The sequence below is a fragment of the Hipposideros armiger genome, unplaced genomic scaffold (assembly GCF_001890085.2).
Source record: "Hipposideros armiger isolate ML-2016 unplaced genomic scaffold, ASM189008v1 scaffold_107, whole genome shotgun sequence".
NCBI lineage: Eukaryota > Metazoa > Chordata > Mammalia > Chiroptera > Hipposideridae > Hipposideros > Hipposideros armiger.
The window spans coordinates 2968138-2994133 of record NW_017731457.1 but is presented as its reverse complement, the minus strand read 5'-3'; the positions used below and the strand labels follow the sequence as shown (position 1 = coordinate 2994133).

At 55.5% G+C, this 25996-nt stretch overlaps 4 protein-coding genes across 7 annotated transcripts in view; 2 read left to right on the top strand and 2 right to left on the bottom strand.

Moving 5' to 3' along the window:
- The window catches only part of ORAI2 (ORAI calcium release-activated calcium modulator 2), a 19289-nt gene extending 15555 nt beyond the window's left edge, over positions 1-3734 (top strand). For both annotated transcript variants that reach the window (XM_019646939.1, XM_019646938.1), the window contains exon 3: positions 481-3734. In XM_019646939.1, the coding sequence (XP_019502484.1) occupies positions 481-1020 (540 nt within the window). In that variant the 3' untranslated portion in view covers positions 1021-3734. The remainder of the gene's footprint in view (positions 1-480) is intronic.
- A 2810-nt stretch (positions 3735-6544) lies between these two features.
- ALKBH4 (alkB homolog 4, lysine demethylase) lies at positions 6545-14720 on the bottom strand. The gene is made up of 3 exons (XM_019646921.1): positions 14559-14720; positions 10393-10590; positions 6545-7437 (listed from the first exon to the last, which is right to left on the bottom strand). Exons 1-3 carry the CDS (start codon positions 14679-14681, stop codon positions 6850-6852), a joined length of 909 nt encoding a protein of 302 aa, XP_019502466.1. The 5' UTR covers positions 14682-14720; the 3' UTR covers positions 6545-6849.
- A 51-nt stretch (positions 14721-14771) lies between these two features.
- On the top strand, positions 14772-21388 carry LRWD1 (leucine rich repeats and WD repeat domain containing 1). Of its 3 annotated transcripts, none has more exons than XM_019646920.1 (15): positions 14772-15005; positions 15487-15721; positions 15815-15931; positions 16384-16524; positions 16777-16881; positions 17152-17274; positions 17353-17467; positions 17697-17806; positions 18002-18209; positions 18666-18738; positions 18839-18979; positions 20419-20510; positions 20692-20847; positions 20927-21039; positions 21121-21388. In XM_019646920.1, exons 1-15 carry the CDS (start codon positions 14926-14928, stop codon positions 21259-21261), a joined length of 1950 nt encoding a protein of 649 aa, XP_019502465.1. In that variant the 5' UTR covers positions 14772-14925; the 3' UTR covers positions 21262-21388. The 3 variants fall into 3 exon arrangements, with proteins under 3 accessions (XP_019502465.1, XP_019502464.1, XP_019502463.1); XM_019646919.1 differs by having other exon boundaries at positions 14786-15005; positions 20924-21039; XM_019646918.1 differs by having other exon boundaries at positions 14786-15005; positions 20927-21388.
- A 333-nt stretch (positions 21389-21721) lies between these two features.
- Positions 21722-25357, bottom strand: POLR2J (RNA polymerase II subunit J). The gene is made up of 4 exons (XM_019646922.1): positions 25211-25357; positions 23935-24024; positions 22703-22877; positions 21722-21961 (listed from the first exon to the last, which is right to left on the bottom strand). The coding sequence occupies exons 1-4, from the start codon at positions 25261-25263 to the stop codon at positions 21926-21928; spliced, it is 354 nt and encodes a 117-aa protein (XP_019502467.1). The 5' UTR covers positions 25264-25357; the 3' UTR covers positions 21722-21925.
- Between the last annotated feature and the right edge of the window lie 639 nt (positions 25358-25996).

The window sequence follows — 25996 nt, the reverse complement described above, 5'->3', positions numbered from 1 at the left end:
AGCTGTTGTTCAGCATCTTAGCTGTAGAGGGCAGTGTCACTGGCCTTCATATGTGGGATCTGAACCGGGGCCCTCTGGCGTCCCAAGCCAGTTCCCAAACATCGTGCCACTCGGCCGGCCCTGTTTTTACTTTTTTTTTCCCTACCTTTTGAAAGGTCAGTTTTTATTTTTTTGAAAACCACAGTTGTTTTGCAGCTAAACCACCCTGCAGCCTGGCTCTTATATCAACAGCAAAGCCACATCTTCCCAGTAAAGGGGGGCCTCTGCCCTGGCTTGTAGCTCAGTACCCCAGATACACCCGGAGGGTGATCCCGCCCTACCCAGTGCTTCTTTAGTCTCTTCTGTACTGTTAGCTTTTTTCTCAGTGAGATCTTCGTTAGCTAATTAGAAAAGGTGAACAGCAAGGAGGGAGGGTGCCCTGTGCTCTGTGAGAGGCTGGAGCGTAGGTGCCAGCCCAGCAGCGTCCGCTCTGCCTTGCAGGTGGCCATGGTGGAGGTGCAGCTGGAGACGCAGTACCAGTACCCGCGGCCGCTGCTCATTGCCTTCAGCGCCTGCACCACTGTGCTGGTGGCGGTGCACCTCTTCGCCCTGCTCATCAGCACATGCATCCTGCCCAACGTGGAGGCCGTGAGCAACATTCACAACCTCAACTCCATCAGCGAGTCGCCGCACGAGCGCATGCACCCCTATATCGAGCTGGCCTGGGGCTTCTCCACCGTGCTCGGCATCCTGCTCTTCTTGGCTGAGGTCGTGCTGCTCTGCTGGATCAAGTTCCTGCCTGTGGACGCGCGCCACCAACCCGGCTCCACGCCCGGCCCTGCAGGCCACACAGGCTGGCAGGCCGCCCTCGTGTCCACCATCATCATGGTGCCTGTGGGCCTCATCTTTGTGGTCTTCACCATCCACTTCTACCGCTCACTGGTGCGCCACAAAACGGAGCGGCACAACCGCGAGATCGAGGAGCTGCACAAGCTCAAGGTGCAGCTGGATGGGCACGAGCGCAGCCTGCAGGTCGTGTGAAAGCTCGGCTCCCCCAGGGGCTCCTGGGAGCCTGCTTTTGGGGGAAGTTAAAAAATGTAAATTGCTCATGAGGCTGCCTACTCACTGCCAGATTGTTCAAGACCAAAGTTTTACTCCTGTCTTAATGCTGTAAAACCTGGATCATTTTCCTCAGAAAATGGAAATCCTTGTTAAATGACAGACTGTTGCTAAGAGCGTAGGGCAAAGAAAGGTTGAGTCCTTGGCCCTGGGGACTTCCTGAGACAGGAGGCAGGGCTTCCATCCTGTGGTCATCTCAGAGGCATGGAACAAACGGCCAGGGGTGCAGCGAGCCTGGTGGAGGCCCAGAGAGTCAGTAGAGCTGTGAGTTCAGAGAAGGATTGCCTTGTGACACCTGCAGTGGGCTGCATGGCAGCCTGATGGTAACAGCCTGCTGTGATGGGGGTGGGGGTGGGGGGGTGGCGGGACTGTGGCGATTAGATGGGACACAGGATTACAGCTGGGCCTGGTGCTTCCCTCCCCTGCTCCGGAGGGAGTTGGGCGGCCTGGCTTAGGGGAAGGCAGGAATCTGTCAGCCGAGCAGGTGTGGTAGGTGCCCCAGGAGGTGGCAGACTTGTCAGGGCCTGGGGGAGACTTCCAAGAGTGGAGGCCTGGCAGTTGGGAAGGCATGTCTGTGGGCACCCTGTGTGAGGAGGCTGTTAACTGAGGGGTGCTCTAAAGCACACTGGGCTCATATTTTTTCTTCCCAGTCAGACTGGAGCCCTGGCCACACAAACCGAGCAAGCCCTCCAGGTTGGGAAGGGCCCGCAATCCAGAGGTCTCTTGGCCACAGAATGCCCTCTGAGCCTGAGTCAGCTACCCTTCTGGGCTGTGGCTACGAAGGCCAGGGGCACTCAGGCAGCAAAGCCTGCCCCTCTCCCTGCTGCCCATAGTGCCAGGCAGCAGGAAAGGTGGCCTAGGGGACTTCCTGTCTCGACAAGAAGGCTTAGCCTGGTCTGGTCTGTGGTGGTGGCCCCAGGGCCAGCCCTGGCCAAACCGGGTCCTGCTTATGATGTGGGGCAACTGTAGGGAAGGCATGACCCCATATACTCCTCCCTCCTGGGCCCCCAGACCTCTCAGCCGCACGCCGGGGCCCAGCTCACACATTTACTGTCGTGCGTGTGTTTTCAATAAAGGCATTTGGTAGCCCTAGCCTGTGTTCTTGAGCTGTTCACATACGGGCTACAGCTTAGCTTGCATGTCCTTCGAGCTGCTTTGAAAAACCGCATAGCCACCTGGAGAAGGCCTTTTCGTTTTTTCACAAATCATCATTGGATTTCATGCTGGCACTTCTGTCGACAGCCTAATGTCTGTGGAGCCTGGGCTGCCTGTGTCAAGAAATCCCGGCTGGCCCAGTTGAGGTTTCTGGGAATGTGACTGGTGAGACTGAACATGTAATTCCGAAATGCTGAGGGGCCCTCTGTGAGCTGTGCTGAGAATCACGTCTCAGTGGTGACACTTATGGAAAGCCTGGACATGGTGTCCCGCCAGAGCAGTGCCCTGGTGTTTTCCAAAGGGCGTGTCCCTTGTATCTCTCGCATACATTTGTTGTGACTTGCTTGCTCTGTAGCGCATGGCGCCTCTTTCCCAGAGCCTTGTTGAAAAGACTCATCTGGTTTAACGTTTGCTTTGCAAAAGAATGTGAGCATTAATGCAAGAGCCACTTTGTGTCCTGGCAGTAACAAGACAGGCTGGCTCCTCCCCTCAGCTGGGAGCAGGCAGCAAGCCCTTACCCTGGCCTGAGTCTGTTGAGAGGGGCCACGCTGGACTCACTCCTACTGCCCACGGTCTCAGGCCATCTGGTGCCCCTGCCCCACGTGCTAGACCCATGGGAATGCCATGCTTCCGAGACTGGAAGGCACACCCCCCAGTACCAGTGGGGGCCAGTTGTTATGCCTGATCCGTGAGCAGAGCTTCTGGCTTGGCCGCATCAGGGTCAGACACTAAGTGCCCAATGACAGTGCCACATGGGTAGGAAAAACGCCACATACCACATTTAAACACTGATTGGGAGAATCATGTTCTCATTTCTTTTTCTGTCCTCCAGAGTGCTTTCCCAGCTATGGCCTTTCTAGAGGAATGAGGCAGAGAGGACTGTGGGTCTGGGGAGGACGGACCACCTCAGGGTTGCCTTGGAGCTTGTCGGGAGATGGAAGATAAGCTGCTAGTTGGGAGTTGTAGGAACAATTCAGCTGGGCAGTTGAGGGGAGGGGCTGGCAAATTACAGGCTTGAGATTTGGATTCTGGAGGTTTAACCTGACAGGAGTCTTCCAGTAGTGGGCCCTCCATGCTGAGGCGCCATGGGCCGCCACGGGGCCAGCGTGGGCTTGCCCTGTCTCCCTCTGAGCAGAGCCTTCCTGGTGCTCATAAGACATGCCCGCAGATACTTGAGGCCCATTCCGAAGTGGAACACAATCTCCCTTTAGTACCTGACCAGAAATTTCAAAAACTCAAGTGTTCCTATTTTAGAAACTGTGAGGGCAGAATGTATTTCAGTGTCTTCTAGGAAGGTCTGTGGAGGATAAAACCACAGACGCTTGAGCGGATGGAGGCTCATCTGCAGTCCTTACCTGCCTTGTGCTGATTCATTATGCATGACACTGTGGATCATGTATGATGTGCAGAACCCCTGGCCTCTTTACGAATTTTTCAAACAATTGCTCTGGATTCAGCTGAATAAACATGCTATGAATCACTCTCTCTGCTCTTGGTGGGATCCAAGGGGTAGCCCCTGTCCTTCCCCGGCGTCCGTCCGCTGCATCCTGGATCCGGAAGCCCCTCCTGCCACCTCTTAATTGCTGATCACCAGCCAGTGTCCTAACAGGACCCCATGAGGCTCCTACCAAGTGGGGGCCCCAAGAGAACAGAGCACCTCTGCCTGCTTCCTTTCCCAAGCAGGGCCCTCCCTTTCCAATTTGAAACAGCAGGGACAGCTCCGCGTGTGAGTGAGTGCCAGCAGAGCCATCTGGACAGGGTCGGCTCGAAGGCCTGCACATCCTCCAGGAGAGGAGCCACCAAAGCTTGGTCCCCTAGGCTTTCTCCAACCCCAGGAACCTCTGGCTCTGGGCTGGGGCCAGGAGTCCGGCTAGGCAGCAGGAACTTCGGCAAGGTCGCACTCTCAAGGACGCTCCCAGACATTGCTTTGTAACAGTTGCCTACTGAGGTACAGCCCCCTCCTAGGAAAGAATTTCTGTCCTTTAGGAATGAGGTGTGCAAAGCTGCGTCACCACTATACGGAAAAGTCCTGCCAATACAGGAGGCCAGGCTGCTACTGCAGCCAGAGGGAGGGCTCCCCAGGCCTGGGCTCTGGTGAGCTCCAGGCCAGCAAACGCTGTCTGTGGACCATTTTCCCACTGAGCCCAGCAAGCCTGCTGTGGCTGGGCCCCCTTACCACCCAGCTGACCTACTGAGAGAAGATTCAATCCTGACTTGGATGCTCCCTAAAGGTTGAGGGGTAGGGTCCACCTAGGCCTGGTGAGGCCCAGAGGGGCGAGGTGGGACGGGACTGAACCCAGAGACTCCGCACTAGGCCTTTAGACTGTGCAGAATCCTTTCCAATCCATGTCCCAGGCGGATGCTGGGGACACAACACAGGCAGGTCCTGCGCAAGTCTCAACAGGAATAACCGGGGGTGCTCCCTGAGCTGAGCTCAACCCCTCCCAGTTAGGAATGGCCCCGGGTTTCCTCAACATCCTTTGGAAGCAGGGCAGGCTGAGGAATGTGGGCCAATCCCGACTTACTCTGGAAGAAAATGCTTCCGTATGAGTGTGTTCCCGCAGGCTCTGCCTCCCCTAGTCTGAGGCTGCAAGAGCCTCAGCACAGACCACATGATCTGTACCAGAAATGTCTGGTACTTATGGAAAGTGCTGAATGCAGGAATGGCCACTGAAAATACAGGGTTGTGCCCTCAGGCTGCAGCTGCTGGGACCAGCCCCTCAGAAAAATCCAGGGCAGCGGCCGCAGTGGTACCCAAGAGCAGCTCTGGAGGGAGCACCCTAGCCTGGCCAGCCCCCAGCCCCATCCCAGTGGGAGCTTTGGTGAGACAGTGGGCACCTGGGGCCCAGAAGTCTTCGAGGACAGTAGTAGCTTCAAGGACAAACTCATCACCAACTTCACTATAATGTGATGGAGTGTTTCTTTTAAAAAAAATTTTTTTTTTAATTTTTATTGGGGAACAGTGTTTTTCCAGGACCCATCAGTTCCAAGTCAAGTAGTAGTTTTCAATCTAGTGTGGAGGGCACATCTTAGTGGCCCAGGTGGGGATCGAACTGGCAACCTTGGTGTTATGAGCCTGCGCTCTAACCACCCAAGCTAAGTGGCCGCCCCTGAAGGAGTGTTTCTTATGTGTGCTCTGCAGAATTATAGGAACGGCCAACCTGTCAATCGTCTGGCAAGCACTGGGAGATTCCAAGGGAAACAGGTTTCCCCAGAATGACTCCCCAGCCTTCACAGGCCTTGCCCTGATAAGTCTTGGGGTGCAGCGTTTCCCAAATGTCCACTTCCCACAGAGCCCTTTGTTGGTAGAGCATCATGCAGGCGGCATCCAGGGGTGGGCTGCTCCAAGGCCCAGCCTGTCAGGGCAGTGGCTCCACACTTCCCGGTGTGCATGCCCACACAGCTGGAGGCCCAGGCAGGCTTGCATCTGCATGCTCGGCATGAAGGACCCAGGGGAGGGTCTGTGAGGGCCTGGGGGTTACAACAGCCTGGGAAGAAGTTGTCCTCCATCCTTCTGCTCTTACTGAGCTGACCCCACACTGGGCAGCTGGGCTCATGCAGCCACTAGGAGCCCAAGCAGCACCTGCACTGGGTCTTCCCAGGGTTTTCCTGTCTGAGCCAGTGGCTGAGCAGCTGCTATGCCACTTCACAAGCAGTGCAGTGGCCAGTGGCTCCCCTAACTTGCGAGCTCTCAGCAAGTTCCAGAGTGACTGTGAAGACCAGTGCCGACTGCGAAACTTTACAGGCTGTGATGGGGTGCTGGTCCCTCAAGTTTGGCTCCTAGCATGTGGCTGGTGAGCCAAGTGTATTTTGTCATATAAGCAGCAGGAGAGTGGGCTGGCCACGCAGGGAACACTGCCACCACCCTCCACCTCCACAGCCTATTCACCTGGCCACAAGTGCACAGGGGCCAGCTGCCCATCCAGGTGAGCACCCCCATAGCACTAGCACCAGAAGGTGAACCACCTTGTGCTGTCCTGGGAGCTAAGAGACTTTTCCTACTTTTTAACACCATTACATGAGGGTGGGCGGGGGCGGGGGGGGGGTGAGTATGGGTGAGAAGAAATACCAGACTCTCAGAATATCCCCCTGTCCTCATCACACCCCACACCCCACACCCTAAGGGGTCAAGGGTGACCCAAGCAGAGTCTGACTCAGGAGCTGTCACCAGTTCTGAAATCTGAAATAACAACCTCAAATCTTCTAACATCTGTTTTCCAATCCCACACGCTTCCCAAATGGAGGGATTGCAGGGGGGAGTATAGGCAAACCTCACTGAGAGAGATGGATAAAAGAGAAGATGGTTTTAAGTGGTGCTAATGTTTTTTAAATTCAAATTATGCTACTGCCCTCAAACTGTGACAAATAACTGAAACAAGTGGCCACAGTGCAGGTCAAAGGGGACTGACCTGAGGCACATCCCCATCAAACCAGTTCCGTGGTGTCAGCATGTCAGCAGTCTTCTCCGGAAACCTAGTAAGCTGAGAAGAAAGACCCTTGTGCTGGGCCCCCCCTTTTAATCCTGGCAAAGGGTCAACTCTGGAGCTGGTGCCCCTGGCCAGGCCCAGTGCCAGCTCCTGTCCCCAGGGAGGCAGCTCACATGGGTCTCCCCTGAAAAGAGAGAGAGATTTGCAGGAGCTCCTGCCCCAGTTCTTGCTGTTTCCCTCCAGGACGGAACTCTGCCGACAGCTCTCTGAAGGTGACACACACGCGCCGGGCCTCAATGTGTCTGCGGTGGATGGCATGCTTCCACTGGTGCCGCGCGGCTCCCGTGAGCACAAGAAGAGAGCGGCGGGGCAAGGGGATGGCCACCTCCACCTCCTGACACAGGACAGACCTACTGGGTGCCATCACACCTTCTACCAAGGCCTCCGGGAAGCCAGATGGGGCCAGGCAAAGCAGCAGGCTGCCGGGTGCCTCCCGGGACATGGACAGCACAGTGGGGGACAGCAGGTTGAGGCTCACCAGCCGCTCTCCCCACAGCCAGGTGTCGTCCAGGTGGGGGTCGATGGCTGAGCCCCGCTCCGGGCAGTAGTCCAGGTTACACTGCTCCACAGGCTGGAAGTCCTCCAGGATGGGGTAGAGGCTCATCTTCCGCACCACCTCCCGGCTGAAGCTGGGGAGGCCTTGGAAGCCAGCCGTCTTGAGCTTCTGTTTCCGAAAGTTGACTTTGGGGCCGTAGTCCTGGCGGATAAGCACAAAAAGGACGTGGAGAAGAGTCTGAGTTTACAGAAAAGGTATCACAGACTAGATCTGAAGAATTCAATCACAGTGACCCAGAAAAGCAAAAATTTCTGACTGCATAGGTCTAACATGCCAGCAGGAAGAGGCGGGCACTGTAGAGATATAAGTAACAACAAATATCAGATGGCAGCAAAAGCTAAGGAAAACATAAAGCAGGGAAGGGGGATGCGAAGTGTTGGGGGGCATCTTGGCCCAGGTACCCCCAGAAAGCAGAGCTACAGACAAAAGGCCCGTGTGTAGGTAGTATATCCAGGACAAGATGCAGCGAGGGAGGGAAGGCCAATCCAAGGCGGCGGCATCGAGGTGGGCAACACTGGGCACAAGCAGGGTTCAGAACCATGAAGGCGGACAGTTACCACGTGACCCAGCAGCTCCACTCCTAGTGCACATCTAAGATAACTGAACACACATGTCCACACAGAAACTTTCACGTGAATATTCATTGCAGCACTATTCACAATGGCCAAAAAGTGGAAAGAACCCATTGCTCGCCAGTGAATAAACGGATAAACAAATGGTGGCATATCCACACAATGAAATATAATTCAGTCACAAAGATTAATGAAGCACCGACACATGCTGCAGTAATGAACCCTGAAAACATTCTGCCCAGTGAAAGACAGCAGACACAGAAGGTCATACGTTATATAATCCCATTTACATGAAGTGTCCAGAACATGCAAATCGAGGGAAACAGCAAGTAGATTAGTGGTTGCTGGGGACGGGAGAATGGGGAGTGACTGCTAACGAGCACGAGTTCCCTTTGGGGTGATAAAAATGTTCTAGAACTAGATAGTGGTAATGGTTGTACTACACTATGAATCTACTAAAAACCAAACTACTGAACTGTACATTTCAGTGGGTGGATATGTGGTTTCTTCTACAAACCTAAACACACACACACACACAATTAGGGAGGAGCCTTCTAGAATACGCCTCAAATTTGTGGCCCAAGGGATGAAAGACGGGAGCATTTCTCAGCCAACTCTTGCCCTTAGTGGAGTGGAGCTCCATCTGGTGGAACTATCTGTCTTTTCCCAGGGTGGCATGAGTGCCTGGGCAAGCTGGTTCCTGCAGGCCAACCCTAGGCAGTGGCAGGCGGACAGCCTGACACGGAGTGCAGATGGACAAGGAGCTGGAGCTTTAAGAAACCCTGAGGAGGCTGGAGTGTCTGCTGTGAGAGGCACCAGAGAGCAGCAGCGGAAACAAAGGCTGAGCTGGAGGCCAGTGCAAGGCACCCCCGGGCATTGTAAGGACTTTGTGTTTCTGTTGAAATGGGAGGCCAGGAGGGTCTGTAACAGAGCAGTGACATATCTGATGAGGCATCACTGGAGTCACTTTCCTCTCTGTTGAAAACTGACTGAAGAGAGTGTGAGGGCTGTGGCAGGAAGCCCCTGCGGGAATCCCGGCAAGGGAACCGAGGGCTGGGATCCAGGTGGTAGCAGTGGAGGGGAGGGGATGTTCTCAGATTCAGGATAGGTGTTGAAGGAAGAAAGCTGAAGGAAATTACCAAAGAGAGACAGAGAAATCCGGAGAGATCCACGGTTTGCAGGCTGCGCAGGCGGAAGATGGAATCTGCCAAGATGGGGACACTGCAGGGGGTGCAGGTGTGGGCAAAGACCCAAAGCTCAGTTCAGGGCCTGAACAGCAGAAGCCTGGGATGGAGACAGGAACTGGAGTCCGAGACACAGCGACAGTGTGCAGGGCCGTGACTCGCTAACATCAGCAAGGAGGTGTGTGGAACAGGAAGAGAAGAGGCCCAAGAGCTGAGTCTGAGAACCCGCCGCTGGGTTTAGGGCACAGAGGTCAGTGATGGAAGTGGTTTCTGAGTGGGTTAAGCAGGACAGGAGAAGAGGAACTAAGACAGTGAGAATCAATAACGCGTTTGAGGAATTCTGCTGCGGAGATGAGAGATGGAGCTTACTAGTAGGCTGGTGGAAAGCATCCAGTCGAGGCAAAATTCATCTTGGGGAGAAAGGGGAGCAATGCTGAACAAGGTCTTCCGCGTAGAAGGGGACGGCATCCAGTACACAGCTGGAGAAGGCTCAAAGAGAAGCCCTGGGCACGAGCAAGAAGGGAACAGCGCCCAGCCAGGGAAGGTGGGTGTGCAGACGCACCTGTCTTCTCAGAGAGGCAGGTGATCTTTGGAGCGTGAGGAGGGAAAAGAGGAGGTCTGGCAGGAGAGCAGCAGAGCAATGACCTAGGCGAGGTCGGTATGGCTGCGGGAGCAGGAAGGGCCTAGAGCCGGGGAGATCTGCCAGCAGGCTGCACGTGAGTCTGAGGAAGGGGAAGCTGGACTTGACCAGGGCTGCGGTAAAGCAGAAAGAGTAAGACGAAGTGAAGGGCAAAAGGGCGAGGGGGCACCCAAGGAAGTGACTGTAATAACCGGCCGTGGTACAGGGTAAGGAAAGACCATGGGAGGAAGAAGGCAAGTGAAAAGGTAGCTGGATGGATGGCCCACAGGTCCTGGTGGGGACAAGGATTGCTGGAGGTGAGCAATGGAAGGAGTGAGCTAGACAGAGAGGAGCAGGACTGAGGGAGAGGGAGCTGTGATCTCCGACAAAAGGGAGGTCTGGGACTTGGAGGCCTGGGGATACGCGAAACTGACAGGGAGAGAAATTTGGATGGGAAGGTATCTGGCAGTCTTCAAGAAATGCTCCCTGAAAGTCACAAGCACTAGGCCAGCTGGGGCGAAGGGGGCAGATAGAGCTGAGATGCCTTAGAGCCCTGGTTCACCTGCGACCTGTTGGGAAGGTGCGCAGGTCAAGCAGGCTGTGAATGCCCCTGGTATGGCTGCAGAGGAGAACGCTGAGTGGGAGGTGAGCAAAGGGGCCCAGCAGAATGACTGTCCTCTTTGTCCGGCCGACCCTCCTCCCTAGCTCTGGGCCAGCCTACCTGCTTCCTCCGTCCAGACTGAGAGACCTTCCAGGGCTCACGGTCCATCAGCTGCACCATCTCAGTTTCCTCCTCTCGGGTCACGAAGTCCTCTAACAGTGTCACACCGGGGAAGGGGAAGGCCCATCCTTCAAAGTCAGACTCCTCGGCCCCTACGGCCCAACCAGTGTCCGAGTAGTAAATGAAACGGTGTGTTTTCTGCAAAAGAAAGACGGGGGTTCTAGAGCCCTTGGAGCCTGCCCTCCAGAGGCCCTTTTGGGTGCAGCCTCAGCTTAATGGTTCATCCTCCCCTGTAACCACTTTGGAAGGCAGCTGGAGTCTAGAGGGAGGCCGACCCCTGCCTGGGCTGCCTCTTAGGAAAGGCCCTCTCACTTTCCTCATCTGTAAAAGGGAAGAGCGTCCACATGTCCATTTTTCATTCTCCATTTTATAGATGAGGAGACCAAGGCTCAGTAAAGTGAAGGAACTAGCCCGAGGCTGCACGGCTGGGGAACAGCCTGGGAGTCCATACCGTTCCTGTGTCATTGCAGGGTGTCTTCTGTCCTCCCCAGCCTCATGAGGACTAAAGGAGAGGACAGGTGTAAAAGCATCCAGCCCAGACCAGGGGTTTGAGAAATATGCTACCCCTAAAGCGGAGGCCCTAGAGCTGTCCAGGGCATGAGCAACACATGCTGGGAGGCCAGAGAGGACAAGCCCTCTCCAGCCCAGGTGAGGGTGTCTCTGGGCCCTGCCCTCCTCTGTGGCAGCCAGAGGCACTGCCTGAATTTCCCTTCAAAAAAGGGATCTTGCGGGCCGGCCGAGTGGCGCGATGGTTAAGAGCTGGCTTGGGATGCCAGAGTGCCCCAGTTCGGATCCCACATATGAGGGCCAGTGACACTGCCCTCTACAGCTGAGATGCTGAACAACAGCTCAACCTGGAGCTGGGTTGCTGTGAGTCGCCAGCGACGGCGTAGGCTGCAGCCCCTGCTACAGTGGGTTGCCATGGACTACCGTATGTAGCCAGCAGCCAGCATGAGCGGCCAGCAGCCGCAGTGAGCGGCTGTCCAGAAGCAGGCGACTGATCTGCCTCGCCCGGGAAGAGCGCAATGATGGTGCCAAATTGGGCCAGTGAAGCAACGTCCTCCACAACTGGACTGAAGAACAAAACAACAGCAACTTGTCTGTTTCCCTTCCCCCAATTCCCCACCGCTGTTCCCTTCCCCCCAATTCCCCAATAAAAATCTCAAAAAAAAAAAAAAAAAGGGATCTTGCCACTCATCTGCGAGGAGTGCCAGGGTGACAATCTCCTGCGGCAGGGCCTCTGGGATCTGCCTCAGGTTTCCAGCGGAGGCCATCCTCGTCTCAGGCAGCTAGCTCCCAGCCAGTGACTCAGCAGGGGCCTGGCCATTTCTGCACAACTTGGGTCTCCTCTAATGGACAGTCTTTTGCTCTGGAGCTCCTGGCTAGGTTAACCTTGACTTTGTCTGATCCACAAGGCAGTCTGAGGTCCTCCCTGACCAATTAACTCTGCTTCCTCCCCCTTTATGTTCCATAGGCATTACTACTACTGTTGCCTGACAGCCGATTCCTATACCACGCCCCCCTGCATTAGCCTCTAACGCCATTAGTTATGAGAGAAAAGTCTCGGTATGACCGGGGCAGGAAACTCTCTCTGAGGGAGTGTCTCAGGTGACTGGGACCTATTGGAATGATAATAGTTATCTCCTCTGGGAGGACACAGTAACAAGGTGTCCTGGGGCTATGTGGCGGATGTGTGAAGGCATAGGATATGCTGGAACACAATGGGATATGTTAATAGAAAAGGCTTTGAGGCACAGACCTCAAACAGATGCTAATTTGATTGACAGCAGTTTTACTTCTTTGAAAATTCTCATTAAAAGCCATGCGCTGACCCGATTCGGGCGGCTCAGTCTTCTCTGGCTGAGTCCCTTGGTCTCGCTCTTAATCTTACTTTTGTCTCTTGTACTTTATTCAATCTGCACCGCCCCTCATGAGAAACCCATTTGCCCTTGCCACGCTGGATGTGACATACTACCACCCCATCTTTAAACCACCATGTCCTCTGTCTCTGGCACCTTACATGGGACATGTTAAAAATGGGGAGTCATCCTGGACATTTTGCTCGTCCCTCAGACATTAGGTTGGGAAGGTGCCACCCCCACAATGTCCTGTGTCTCCACACCCCTTAGCACAGGCACAGTTCAGACCTTTGGCACTTTTTTTCCCCCTTCAGTTTTTAATTATGGTAAAATATATAACATAAAATTTACCATCTTAATAATTTTTAAAGTGTACAGCTCAGTTTGTTAAGTATATTTACTCTGTTGTGCAACCGATCTCCAGAATTTTTTCATCTTGCAAAACTAAAACTCTATACCCATTAAACAGCTCTTCCTTTTCCTCCCTCCAGCTCCTGGTAACCACTGTTCTACTTCTAACTCTGATTTTTTTGGTTTTTTTTTAAAAAGATTTTATTGGGGAATTGGGGGAGGGAACAGCGTTGGGGAATCGGGGAAGGGGAACAGACAAGTTGCTGTCCTTTTTGTTCTTCAATCTAGTTGTGGAGGACAGCGCTTCACTGGCCCATGTTGGTATTGTGATCATTGCGCTCTTCCCGGCTGAGGCAGATCGGTTGCCAGCCATATGACAGCCGCAGGCCATTGGACAGCAGCTCGCCTGCCAACCACTCACGGTAGCTTATGACAGCCCACTGCAGCCTACGCCATCGCCAGTGACTCACGACAGCCCAGCTCCTGGTCAAGCTGTTGTTCACCATCTTAGCTGTAGAGGGTGCAGCGTCACTGGCCCATGTGGGATCCGAACCGGCAGCCCTGCTGCTCAGAGCTCAGAGCTCGCGTTCCCAAGCCAACTCTTAACCAATGAGCCACCCGGTCAGCCTATTTCTAGATTTTGACTATTCTAGGTACCTTGTAAAAGTGGAATCATACAGCATTTGTCCTTTTGTGAGTGGCCTATTTCACTTAGCATAATGTCTTCAAGGTTTATCCATGTTGTAGCATTTATCAGAATTTCCTTCCTTTTTAAGGCTGAATAATATTCTATTGTATCACTTTTTTGTTTATCCATGTATCGGTCAAGGGACACCTGGATTGCTTCCACATTTTAGCTATTGTGAATAATGCTACTATGAACATGGGTGTGCAAATCTCTCTTCAAGACCCTGTTTTCAATTCTTTTGTATATTGAATCTATTTGTATATATATCCCCAGAATTCCTGGACCATATGGTAATTCTACTTCTTTTTTTTTTTAGCTGAGCCATCCTGCCACCTGTTAGCTCAGCAGCAGCTCACCTCGAGCAGGGAATCGAACTGCTAGTTGCTCAGGGCTCGCACTCTTGAGCGAGCTCTTAACCAACTGAGCCACTCAGCCAGCCCTGGTAATTCTTTTAGTTTTCTGAGAAACTTCATACTGTTTTCCACAGGACCTTCTGCACTTTTAACAGGGACACTGTAACATTTTCTTCACTGGCTTTTCTGCCTTGCTATCAGCTCCCAAGATTATTCTAAAATTCACATGTAACTTCCTTTAAAACATTTCAAGAGCTCTCCAGGGCCCTCAGGGTAAGTCCAGCCTGCCCACTGGCCACACACAGGGCCCTCAGTGGTCAGGCCCCAGCGAACTCATCTCCCTCACCTGAAGCATCACGCACCTTCCAAGCACCCACCTCTACCCCAGGCCTTTACCCAATCAGTTCCCCAGCTGGAAAGCCCTTCCAACCAACTAAAATACTTCCAGGCCCAGTTCAAAGGTTGAGTCCTTTTTCGTTAATTTTAATTAATTTTCTCCTTGCTCATTTACGTCCAAGGCCTGCTGGGCACCTCTGCACTGGTTTTCAGCCCCCTCTCCTCTTTCCATGTCGTCTCTCCCCGGGTCCGTGAAGGTCCCAGGCCCAGACCCGGGAGGGCTACGTGAAAGTTTGCTATCAGACTTCCCGGTCCCAGGGGTCGGACTGCTCCCACGTCCTAGACCTTTCCCCACTCCAAGCCCACTCCTCAAAGCCCGCAATTCCTCACCCCGCAAAGTCCCCACTGGGAGGGCCCTAACACGGTTTGATCCGGGGCCCGTATTCAAGTCCAATCTGGGCCTTAGTTTCCCCACATGAAGAATGCAGTTGTGGGCGCGCCCCCTCTCCCAGCCCTTACTTGCGGGGAGTGCTGCCAGGGAGGATCACCTCCGCGCTGCCGCTCGCAGATCAGACAAGTCCGGACGCCCTTGCAGCCGCATTCCCGAAGGACCTCGGGGGCCGCCACCACCGCAGCCGCCATCGCAGTGTCCTGGCGGCCAGTGCGCAGGCGCGGGACCGCGGGTGTCGCTGGGAGTTGTAGTCCACGCTTGGGGGCACGAGGCCCGCGGGGCTGCTTCCTTCCGGTCGTCGCCACTGAGGGACTCGCGCGGCGCCACCTCCTGGGCTCCGTCAGCCGCCGGCGCCACCACGGGACTCCGGGAGTCGCGGGCTCAGCCGGACGCTGGTACCGCAGATACGGTCATCGCAGGCCGCACCTCCTCGCTATGGGCCCCCTCTCGGCGCGGCTGCTAATGCAGCGGGGGCGACCCAAGAGCGACCGTCTGGGGAAGATCCGGAGCCTGGAGTAAGAGGCGGGCCGGGGGTCCACGGGCGGTTGAGGAGAGAGACGAGTATCTTTGCCCCGCACCCTTATCGCCTTGTCTGTTAGGCGGAGTCTCTAATCACTTGGGCCAAACGCCGTCCTCTTGTTAGGAGTTGGGCCGGTGGGCCCCTAGTTGCCTCACCCCGAAAAGGGCCCGGGTTGCTAGGGACAGTCAGTCGTGCAGAAAGAGAACTGAGCAACCTGTTGAGATAATTATAGAGAGCCTGGGGAGCACAGAGGAGCCCCCTACCTAGAGGATCAGGAAAAGCATCCTGGAGGGGGCCAGTTGCCCCGAGTTCTAAAGTAGTCACAAAAATTTAAAAAGGAGGGTGTTGGGGAGAGCTTGTGCGTGCACAAGAAATGCCAGGTGAAAAAGCCTTCGGAGGCACCCTGGGCTGCCATAGGTGTGGAGTGGGAGGCCTGCCTAACCCCCTGAGCCCTCCTGGTCTAACCCCCACCCCAGTCTATCAGGGCTCAAGCTGCTCTCAGAGGATTTGGACCCCAAGCTCCTGTGCCGCCTGAAGCAGCTGCAGGAGCTGGACCTCTCCAACAACCAACTGGAGACCCTGCCTGCCAACCTGGGCTTGTCCCACTTGCGCATCCTCCGTTGTGCCAACAACCAGCTAGGGGACGTCACAGCCTTGTGCCAGTTCCCACAGCTCGAGGAGCTCAGCCTGGAGGGCAACCCTTTCCTGACAGTAAGTGAGCACTCCCAGCAGCCCCATGCCTGTGGCTGGCACTCTGTTGTGCCCAAGCTCAGCAGCCCGAGCCATTCTTCTCTTGACCCCCAGGTCAGCGACAACCTGAAAGTCTCCTTTCTCCTGCCCAATCTGCGTAAGGTCAACGGCAAGGATGCTTCCTCTACTTGCTCTCAGGTGGAGAACCTGAACCGGGAGCTAACCAGCAGGGTAAGGGGGTGTCTCTGAGGTTTGGGAGCAGTCGGGGGCTTTGAGGAGCAAGGCTTGGTCATTTGAAGGACACTGAGGGGGAGACGTCCAGGGGCTGTCTGCCCTGACACCGAGTGGCTCTTAGCCCCTAGCCTGACATTTGCTCTGAGACTGGTTGTGGTGCTTGGCCTCTTATCCTTGGGAGGGGGGCGTCCCACCCTCCATGTGTGCAGGCAGGGCCTGGAGGGTAGGCTGACATACTTTCACAGTAACTTTACCTTGGATCAGCTTCTCCCTTCTGGGGCTTTACTCGTGTGTATTGCTTAGATTTGTGCATCCTGTAGCTAAGGCTGTGGTTTAGGGAGGCTTCCAGGAGGCAGGGAGGTTGAGACACCAGTGGCCATGAGATTGGGGGCAGAGGGCCCAGGAGAGCTGGGATGGGCTAGGCCTGGATCTGGTTCCTCTCGTGCCAGGTCACAGCTCACTGGGAGAAGTTCGTGGCCTCACAGAGCCCTGAGGAGGGAGCTAAGAAGGCCCAGGCTGACTTTGTGAGGTCTGCCGTCAGGGATGTCCGCTACGGCCCCGAGTCCCTCAGCGAGTTCACCCAGTGGCGGGTATGTCCTCACTCACTGTTCTGGGAATCTCTTCTCACAGCTCCTTGCTGGCTCCCATGCCCAGAGCTGCCCTGGAGGTCTCTGGCCATGAGAGGCCGTGGGGAGTGGGGCAGGTCAGGAAAGGCAGCCCTGTTGGGTGGAAAGGCCCTTTCCCAACTCAGGAAGCACGAGCTCCCTCTGACTGAGTGTCTAAGGAGGGGCTGGGGGCCCCCAGGACTGTGCCCCGCTTCCTGATGGCCTGGGCCCACCCAGGTGCGGATGATCTCTGAGGAGCTGGTGGCCTCCAGTGGGACCCAGGTGCAAGAAGCAGATATCCAAGAGAGGTCCTCAAAAGCTACAGCTGCCCAGGAGTCCAGGGTGAGTGTGGTTCCGTGAGGCTCCCTAGGCTCCAAGGACCTGCCTTGGCCCTTGCTGCCCAGGGAGGCTGCACGGAAGCGGGGTCCTGGGAATAAGCCCAAGAGACAACTTGTGATGCCTGAGCTAGTGCCATCTGCCTAGGCCAGTCCTTGCCTCCTGCACCCCTGGGAGGATGTGGTCCAGCCTGGGATGGGAAAGAAAGAAACCCCGGGTAGATGGGCCCACGGGCACCAGGGACTCAGCCTGCCACCCAACCCCCATGCCCCACAGGCAAGGCCAGTGGCCTTGAAACGGCCAGATGATGTCCCACTCAGCCTCCCTCCCAACAAGCGGGTGTGCACCTCTCCACTAGCCCAGGTGGAGGGCAGCCCTGTGGGCTCTGAGGGCAGCCGGGTAAGCTAACGAGGTGGCAGGGAGTGTGTGGTTGGGAACCAGGGTGGGGGCAGCTGTGACCCCCTTCTGCGCCCACAGTCTGCCCTGAAGCTGGAACCCCTGCACTTCCTGCAGTGCCACAGCAAGAACAACAGCCCTCAGGACCTGGAGACGCAGCTTTGGGCCTGCGCCTTTGAGCCGGCCTGGGAGGAGGGTACATTCTTGGGCCAGCAGGGCGAGGGGAAAGGCCACAGGGCACAAGCAGAATAAGCCTCGATGGGAGTGGGGGTCGGGGATGCCACGTGGAGGGAGGGGGCTGCCTGGGTGGATGGGGGAATCGGGAGGGGCAGAGAGCTTAAAAAATGCCATCAAGGCCAGGAGGAGGGTATTGCAGTGGGGGAATTTACAGAGAATGTTTTTACTAGGCTGATCCCTCAAAACAGGGTACACAGGAGCCACGTCTCAGACTGTAGCCACATGTGGTGGGGAATCCGTGTGTGTGATAGACTGCCAGACGGGCATCGTACTGCACAAGTACAAGGCACCTGGCGAGGTGAGTGCCAGGGCCCTGCTCATGCAGGGCGGTGGGCAGAGTCTTGGCTCCTAGGGGCAGGAGCACCACTTACTCGCTAGGCGACCTTTTTCTTTGATGCTGGGCCTGTTTCCCAGGCCCGATCCTCCATGCGTGTGTACACATATTGCTTCACCCCATGGTGAACACTCCCCCCCTACCCTACCTCCCCCCTAGGAGTTCTTCTCGGTGGCCTGGACAGCCCTGACGGTGGTCACGCAGGCAGGCCACAAGAAGCGCTGGAGTGTGCTGGCAGCTGCTGGCCTGCGGGGCCAGGTCCGGCTGCTACATGTGCGTGCTGGCTTCTGCTGCGGGGTCATACGGGCCCACAAGAGGGCCATCGCCACCCTCTGCTTCAGCCCTACCCATGAGACTCAGCTCTTCAGTAAGACCCTCTCCCAACACCCTCCAGGGTTCCCCCAGCACCCCTGTCCTGCAGCCTGACATCTCAGTGCTCCCTCCTTGGGATGGTAAGGAGCCCGTTGCTGGCAGCCTCATTCCTGGCTGCCAAGGTCGGCTCTGGACATGGTAGAAGCAGTGTGGCTTTGTGGACAACTGACTGGGCTTCAGATCCTGGCTTTTCCCCCAACCTGCTCTGTGGCCTTGGAGCTTCCCTACAACCTGGACCACTCTGTCTGTGACCTGGGTGGATACCCCCGGTGTGGTGAGCCCATTGAGGGTGATGTGTAAGCAGAGGCCTGCGGTGGCACACGTTAGGTTAGAGTAAGGTAGCATTGTAGGCCCTCCCTCCCTGCTTCAAAGGGGTTGCAGCCTGGGATGCAGCCTGCAAGGGGGAGCAGGAGCTCCTCAGGGCCACTTCTCCTTCCCATCTCCTCCTCAGCGGCCTCCTATGACAAGCGGATCATTCTCTGGGACATCGGGACACCCAACGACGATTACGAATTCCAGGCCAGGTGATGTTTTGGGGCAGGGCTGGGGTGGGTAGGGCTGGCTGCCCAGGTGGGTGGACATCTGGGTCCGTTGCCTTATGTTCTCCCTCTTACCTGCTGGCAGCCAGCTCCTCACACTTGATACCACCTCTACCCCCCTGCGCCTCTGCCCAGTTGCCTCCTGCCCAAATGACTATCTGCTGGCTGGCTGTGAGGGTGGCTGCTGCTGCTGGGATGTGCGGCTGGACCAGCCTCGAAAAAGAAGGTGAGGTTGGATAGGGACACCTTGAAAGCCGAGTCTTGGAGCTAGACAACTGCTAGCCCAGATGTCTGACCCCAGGCACACCTGCCAGGGTTGGTGCCCAAACCATGCACGCTGCCCCTAGTGGAGTGCAGGGGGGATGGTGTCTGGGCAGGGACCAGACTTCAGAAGGGCAGGTTGAGGCTTGTGGCTCATCCATGCCACCTGGAAGGCCCAAGACAGTCCCAGCCCTCTTGGAGCCCACAAGCTTAGTGGAAGAGGACAGGCATTAAACAAAGGTGGCCAATTAACACCCCCTGCCTCCCCCTATGTGTGATGTCAGCTATGAAGGAAAGAGAATAAGGTGCTGAGAGAGAGGAACAGGAAGACCAAGGGGACTCTGAGGTGACCAGTGGCAAATGGATAGGTTCTCAGGCTCACGTTCTCTGCGTGAACCTTGCAAGGGAGTCAGGCGGGCAGAGAGAGGTATGTGCACAGAGGGCATAGCATGTGCAAAGGGCCAGTGGTGGGGAGAGCTGGCTGTTGTCTATGGGGGTCTAACCTCAGTTTGGAAGACCACAGGAAATGGTACAAGATGAGGTAGCAAGGTTGTTCAGGCTAGAGTATGCTGCCTTTGCTGGCCATGGTAAGATTTTGAATTTTACCCTCAGTGCAATGAATAGCCTGGGAAGAATTTTAGGGCGGGTGGCAGGAATGAAGTAGCTGCTACATGGAGGGATGCAGTGGAAGCCTCAGCAGACTGTGGTGCTGTCCAGCCAAGTGTTGGGGGTAGCCCTGTGCCATGCCTGGGAGTCAAGCCCAGGGCCTGCCTTGTCCGTCCCTCCCTGCCTACCCATGTCTGCCAGCTCCCCAAATCCTGCGGCATTTCTCTCCCCCATCTCAAGTGTTTGCTTCTCCTCACAGTTGGTACTTCGCTGCCTTTCTTGCTCCAGGCAGCCTCTCCAGGACTCTGGGCAGCTGATGGGTAGCCTTTCCAAGCACAGTGTAACCCTACATATTCAGCAGCCACTCCCCACTGTCCTCAGGGTCACAGCAAACCCCTACCCAGTCTCCTTTCTCAGGCCCCAGCACTCAGCCGTAAATACCTACCCTGCTGGCAGTTGGTCACCCTCCTGCTCAGCTCGGTCCCAGAAGTGCAGCCTCTCCAGAAGCCTCCCAGGCCACACCAGTCCCCATCCTGGAAGAACCAGTCCCTCATGCTTCTGAGTTCCCACCACCTTTGACTCAGGGGCTGGCTCCCCCTTCCAGGGCAAAGCTTAAACCCTCCAGGGCCCAGAACAGATCTTTTTGGTTGCATCTTCTGCCCTCCACACAGGGCAGGGCCCAGAATAGGGGCCCAATGAATGGTTCTCATTGAATGAATGAGAAGCTTCATTAAATGAATGAGAAGTTCTTTGTATACGCAAGAGAAGAGCTGACTAGCGTCTTCCATGGCTCCACAGGGTGTGTGAAGTGGAGTTCATCTTTTCCGAGGGCTCCGAAGCATCTGGCCGGAGAGTGGATGGGCTGGCATTTGTGAATAAAGATGTCGTGGGTGAGTCAGCCGAGCTAGGTAGTCTGGCCTGCTGGGACCCAGGTGGCCCTGGTAAGGCCTTCGTGGGTTGTTTCTACCTGGACTGTGATTTAAGTCCGAGAGCTTCTGAGTGGTCCCCACTGTGGAACAAGAAATGCCTGGAGAGGGGCCCCCCAGACACAGTTCTCCATTCTCCCCACAGCCTCCAAGGGGAATGGCCTGGGCACCATCTGCCTGTGGAGCTGGAGCCAGACGTGGGTGGGCCGAGGCAGTCAGCCCACGGTGGCCGTGGTGGTCCTGGCTTGGCTCCAGTGGTCACCCACCAAGCTGGCCTACTTGTCACTCAGCACCTGTCCTGGTGAGCCCACTGCACACCCATCCTCCCCTCCACCTCTTAGAGCTCTGCCCCCCTTACATTCCAGTCTATGTCCCAGCAGATGAGGAGACTGTGCTGTGTGGGGACGAGGAGGGCAACGTGTGGATCTATGATGTTAGGCATGTCCTGACGCAGCAGCCCCCACTGCCGGCAGCCCCGCAGGCCCCCACACAGGTATGCACACCTCCTCTCCCCCTGCTGGGGCCTGGTGTGTGGTATCTCGGAACAAGCCCAGCCTCGCTCTCTTCCCATCAGATCCTGAAGTGGCCCCAGCCCCGAGCCCTCAGCCAGACGGTGACCAAGACCATGGTGAACACAGTGGTGGCCAACCCCACCTTGACCTACCTCACCGCCCTGACGGACTCCAACATTGTGGCCATCTGGAAGAGACACTAGTCTTGGACAGGAGCTCCTGCCTCCATCGCAAAGTCCCAGGGACAAGACTTAACTTATTCAACTTTTGGGCTAATGACAGAGATGTTTCTATTAGTGAATATTTTTATTAAACTCTCTACTGTGTTAAGAGAAGCCTCGGGGAGCTGCTTGTGGGCCCCATCTGGTGTTGCTTCTTTGAGTAAGGCAGGCTGATGTGGGAGGCTTCCACAGAACAGACTCATGGAAGTACCTGGGTTTTCAGTTACCTTCTGCCTAAGACGGCCTCTCGGCAGCCCCCAGGGTCCCAGTTGTTGGTCCAAAATGAGTTTGTTCCTGCCACCCTCTCACACAGAAATCGGGGTCTCTGGGCCAATCCACTCTGAAATGTGGCCCCCAAGTGGCCCTGAGACAGGTCATCTGCCTCCACTGAGCCTGACAGTCCATCTGCTGTGAAATCACTTCTGCGGCAGCTCACATCTGGGTCTTTTCCTCCATACTTTATTAGGAAGATGAAGCAATCTATGTAGAGGACACACTGGTGTTAGGGGTGAGGGGCTCTCCGGGTATCTCCAGGGAGGCCCGCAGCTGCTCCAGGGACAAGCTGCTGTCTTCCACTTGGTGCCTGGAGAAGGGCTGGGTGCAAGGTAGGAACTGGCCAAGCAAGACTCCTTCCAGCCTTCTGGAATTATTCAATTCCTTCTTGCTTGTCTTTGATGGCCACCTGAGGCAGAGGAAGAAGGCAGCGCACTTAGCTGGAATGGCCAGGTAAGGGCGTTGGAAATTCAGCCCCAGCATCCCTGACCAAGGTCTGCTAGGAAACTGCTGCCACGGCTCCAGAGTGCAGCCACAAACTGAACAGCAACAGTAAACCAGGGAGCTGGGCAGCCAGCAACCCGAGGGACCCTCTGAGCTAGCCCCACCTGTTCCATCACTTCTCTATAGCACACCTGCTGCCTGGGGCAGGAGGCCGGTGGAACAGAGGCACTTCTTGGTGAGTATATGGCACATGCTGAAATCTGAGAGGCTGTGGACCTTTCCCACTCTGTGTGTCTAGACTTTGAGGCCCCTGCCTAAACAGGTGTCACCCCACCCTAGGATGAGCTGCCCCCTAGACAGATGCCCTAGAAGCGGTCAGCACCAGTGAAGAGATTTGGAGGAGCAGCACCAAGGGGGCAGTAGGGACCCCAAGAGTACACAAGGAGACAGACCCTGGAGCACTAGGTAAGGTTCCTGTCCATGGATGCAGACAGCAGTCTCCAGGTCTCAACTCCTAACACTTCTCCACACTTCCGGGAAGCTATGGTGGAAGTCCCTGCTGTCACCACCTCTACTCCATCCCCCCCAAATAAGTCAGAGGAAGCAACCCTGGGTGGCCCTAGGTGTAGGCACGACAACACTGCAGCTCTGGGCAGACAGGCTGGCTTTCCGACCACCCCGCTCCCCCTGCATGTCAGCTCCTCACCCGGAATCGCTCTTCCAGCAGGGAGAGCTCGCTGATGAGGTCTGTGATGGCATTGGTGAAGGCCTCCTGGGGGCTGTAGTCTGGTGTGGTCTGCACACGGATGATGATTTTGTGCTCCAAAGGGTGGGGGACTTTGTAGCCAGCAAACAGCACCTGTGGGTCCTTCAGCAGCTGTCTGCGATACAGGGATGAGCAGCGTGAGGAAGGCTGGGGCCTCATGCCCTTGGAGCTTACCAGGCCTAGCCAAGGGGTCTTCCCGTTGCAAGTGTAGCTGGGGCCCGACACTAGGTGGTTCCCTGCACTTCATTTTTTAGTTGTTTTTTCCCCCAAAAGTCTTCAAGTAAGACACACTTTGGAGAAGGTATACCATATGGAGACTCTGCCCATGCACACCCCCACATCCATAAGAATCAAGAACCTTAACTAATAGGTTTTCCAGTAACTTCTTTCCTCAGGGGAAGTCAGGGACCCTGCAATGACCCCAAAAAGACCTCCCTAGGCAGTAAAAATCCAGCCAATGTTCAGTAAACCAGAACACAAAAGCCCCATTCCTAGCTCAAAAAGAGCATCCGGCACAGCAAACAGGCAGCAGGGGAAGAAGGCCCCAGGCTCTAAGCAGTTAGCAAAATGGAACTAGAAGTCCTTTGGACAACGGGCTGGCAGCTGCTGCCATGGGGTCCTGTTCTGTGAGGCTGTGGTGAGGTGAAGCCTGTATTGTTTGCTGGGCACGCGGGGGTTTTCTCCACAGCAGCTCTGTCAAGTGCAAGCACCATGAAGGAGGGCCCTTGCAAGGCGGGGACACTGGGCTCACAGCAGAAGAGCAGCAAGGCCCCCAAAGAGCCTGAGTGCACCAGTGACTTGACTCAGGGCAAGCGTCATCCAGACAGGTGGGCAACCCCACCCCCTACTTCCACCAGGAGACCAGGCAGGCTTCTGCCCCAGTCTAAACATGCAAACCTAAGAAAGCCACAAAAACAAGTAGGTCTACTTGCGGCTTTCCTGCAAGTTCACTTACTTTAGTCAGATAAATGAGCCAAAAAGAAGTGTGGCTTTGAACAGATACGGGTCGGCGTGGCCCTTTGAAGAAAAGGTACTGGAATGTGAACTGCCAGAGCAAGCAACCAGGACTTCTTGTAGCTCAGAGAGACTTAAGAAAATCTTCTGGAACTTGTGCTTTGCCTCAAAGAGCCCCATTAAACATAGCCCCTGAGAGCCTTTGACTTGGAACTTACGATTTAATGATGTTTCCTAGTGTATGATCTTCTTTGTTGATGGTGAACAAACAGGCATTGGGTACCTTGGTGTCCTTGTTAATGGTGATCCTAGGAAGAGACAGAGGCAAGAGATGGGGGCAGGGGCTCCCCTCCCCTCCGAGTCTAAACCCTGCCCTTCAAGGCAGGCTCGAGTCCCACCTCCTGGAAGCCTGTTTCATCTCTTCATCCCATAAAGACCTCTCTGACTCAGAGCAGCAGTGTGTGTATACCGCGACCCTAGTTACGCTCTGATTCTATGGGACCCTCACCTACTCTGGACTGCTCCTTTTTTCTAAAGAAGTTTCTCAACCTTTAAGCCAGATAATTCTTTTTGGTAGGGGGCTGTCTGCACATTGTAGGATTCCTGGCTTCTACCCACTGGATGCCAGGAGCGCCCCCTTTATGACAACCAAAAATGTTCGCAGACATAGCCAGAAGTCCCCTGGGCGGGGGGCACAATGGTCTCCAGTTGAGAAGCACTGTTCTCAAGGGAGACTGAAGTGGCTGGCAAGGGCTGGACCTGGAGCCCTGCATACCAGGCTGTTAAGAGACTGAAAAGCCAATGTTTAAGAGGGTCTTCTAGACGCTGAGCCCTGGACTAAGCACTTGACATAAATTACCTCATTTAATCTGCCCTTAGATTTACTCATGATTTAATACAGTAATAAGCCCATATTCTAGATGATGAAAGTGGCCCTCAGGCAGATTAACTCACTTGCCCACACACAGAGTCCTTAAGTGAGAAAAGCAAAGCCCAGCCCAGGCTGTCTGAACAGTAGACTACACTTTCCTTGACCCTGCCAGCAATGAAGTCACTGACGCTTTTACATGAATGGAGATCGTATACGAGTCTAAGAGCCACCTCTTTCTGGCTTCAGCAAGGAGAATGAAGGTGGCCGGCTAGGAGACGGAGAGAGGAGGCTGCCAGGTCCCAGAGGAAAAGCACTTCGGAGCCAGACATTCTGGGCTCCAATACAGGCCCGCCACTTCCTGTGAGCCGGGGGATTACTAACCTCTCTGAGCCTCAGTTTCCTCATCTGCAAAGGTAAGAGTCACCACCGCCTGGCAGGGCTTTCTGAAGTTTGGCAGACACAGGCACGAAGCGCTTTGCAAGCGGAGGCTCAGACAAAAGCTGCTTCCGCCCCCTGTCCCCCCCAGTCCCCTCGCAGAGGAGGGCAGAAGCCCCAGAATGTGCAGAAGCTGCCAACTGCCAGTCGAAGGCCTGACCCTCCCCCGCCCCATTAGCTCCACTTACTTCTTCTCGCCTTCGAACAGCAGGAATGACTCGAAGGCGGGAGGGGCGTTCATCCTAGTGCCGCAGCCTCCTCCAAACTCGCAGCTGCCTCCACCACTACCTCCAGAGCGGCTTAACGCGACTTCTTCCGGGTTAGCGGCTGCTTCTGGGCTAGCCGACGACGCCAAACGCTTGTGAGGACCGGCTCACTGCCCCCTATTGGACTGGAGGGTCTTGTGCAGGCAGGAGAACGCGCAGAAGGGACAGGGGCTGGCTGCGCATGAGTGAGTCAGGAAGGTCCCTCCCGGCGTTCGCCCGCCGGTGAGTGCGCTTTGGCGCATGCTCGGAGAGCTGGGAGCCACGGCGTACTGACCTCCTCGTCCAAGCTAAGCGGCAACCCTGAATTCTACCTCTCTTTTCTCCCCGTGCGCCTTGACCCTTTTCGGAAATGTGCCCTTGGAGTGCACAGCAAGAGGCCCCCGAATGGAGAATGGAGCCATGGGGTAGTGGATAGGTGTGGCCGGTGGGGTTGACAGAAACCTCATTGGCTCATGGGCATCCATCCCTTAAGCCAGACGGCTATGTATGAATGCCTGGGCAGATTGCTATGAGACCCCGGCTGTGCTGTCACTGTTTGCCAAGTAGGCTTGTGTCCTAGCATGCTAATTAGGGGGACAATTGGGTGAGGGCTGGAGGAGGAGGCAGGTGTACAGAGGTGTGAGAGGCGCTTGAAGGGATGTGTATCAGTCCCTGTTTTGGTTGATATCCTGCAGACTACAGCTTAGTATAAAGGCCCTACCTGAGCTG

What these genes read in the sequence shown, in the direction of transcription:
- LRWD1 (XM_019646918.1), top strand. Translation starts at nt 14,926, where the DNA reads ATGGGCCCCCTCTCGGCGCGGCTGCTAATGCAGCGGGGGCGACCCAAG. An exon ending in TGAGCCGGCCTGGGAGGAGG is followed by an intron (nt 17,468 to 17,696) that starts GTACATTCTTGG and finishes CCCTCAAAACAG; the next exon opens with GGTACACAGGAGCCACGTCT. An exon ending in AGTACAAGGCACCTGGCGAG is followed by an intron (nt 17,807 to 18,001) that starts GTGAGTGCCAGG and finishes CCTCCCCCCTAG; the next exon opens with GAGTTCTTCTCGGTGGCCTG.
- ALKBH4 (XM_019646921.1), bottom strand. Translation starts at nt 14,681, where the DNA reads ATGGCGGCTGCGGTGGTGGCGGCCCCCGAGGTCCTTCGGGAATGCGGC. An exon ending in CCTGGCAGCACTCCCCGCAA is followed by an intron (nt 10,591 to 14,558) that starts GTAAGGGCTGGG and finishes TTTCTTTTGCAG; the next exon opens with AAAACACACCGTTTCATTTA. An exon ending in AGTCTGGACGGAGGAAGCAG is followed by an intron (nt 7,438 to 10,392) that starts GTAGGCTGGCCC and finishes CTTATCCGCCAG; the next exon opens with GACTACGGCCCCAAAGTCAA.
- POLR2J (XM_019646922.1), bottom strand. Translation starts at nt 25,263, where the DNA reads ATGAACGCCCCTCCCGCCTTCGAGTCATTCCTGCTGTTCGAAGGCGAG. An exon ending in CTGTTCGAAGGCGAGAAGAA is followed by an intron (nt 24,025 to 25,210) that starts GTAAGTGGAGCT and finishes GTCTCTTCCTAG; the next exon opens with GATCACCATTAACAAGGACA. An exon ending in CTAGGAAACATCATTAAATC is followed by an intron (nt 22,878 to 23,934) that starts GTAAGTTCCAAG and finishes CCTGTATCGCAG; the next exon opens with ACAGCTGCTGAAGGACCCAC.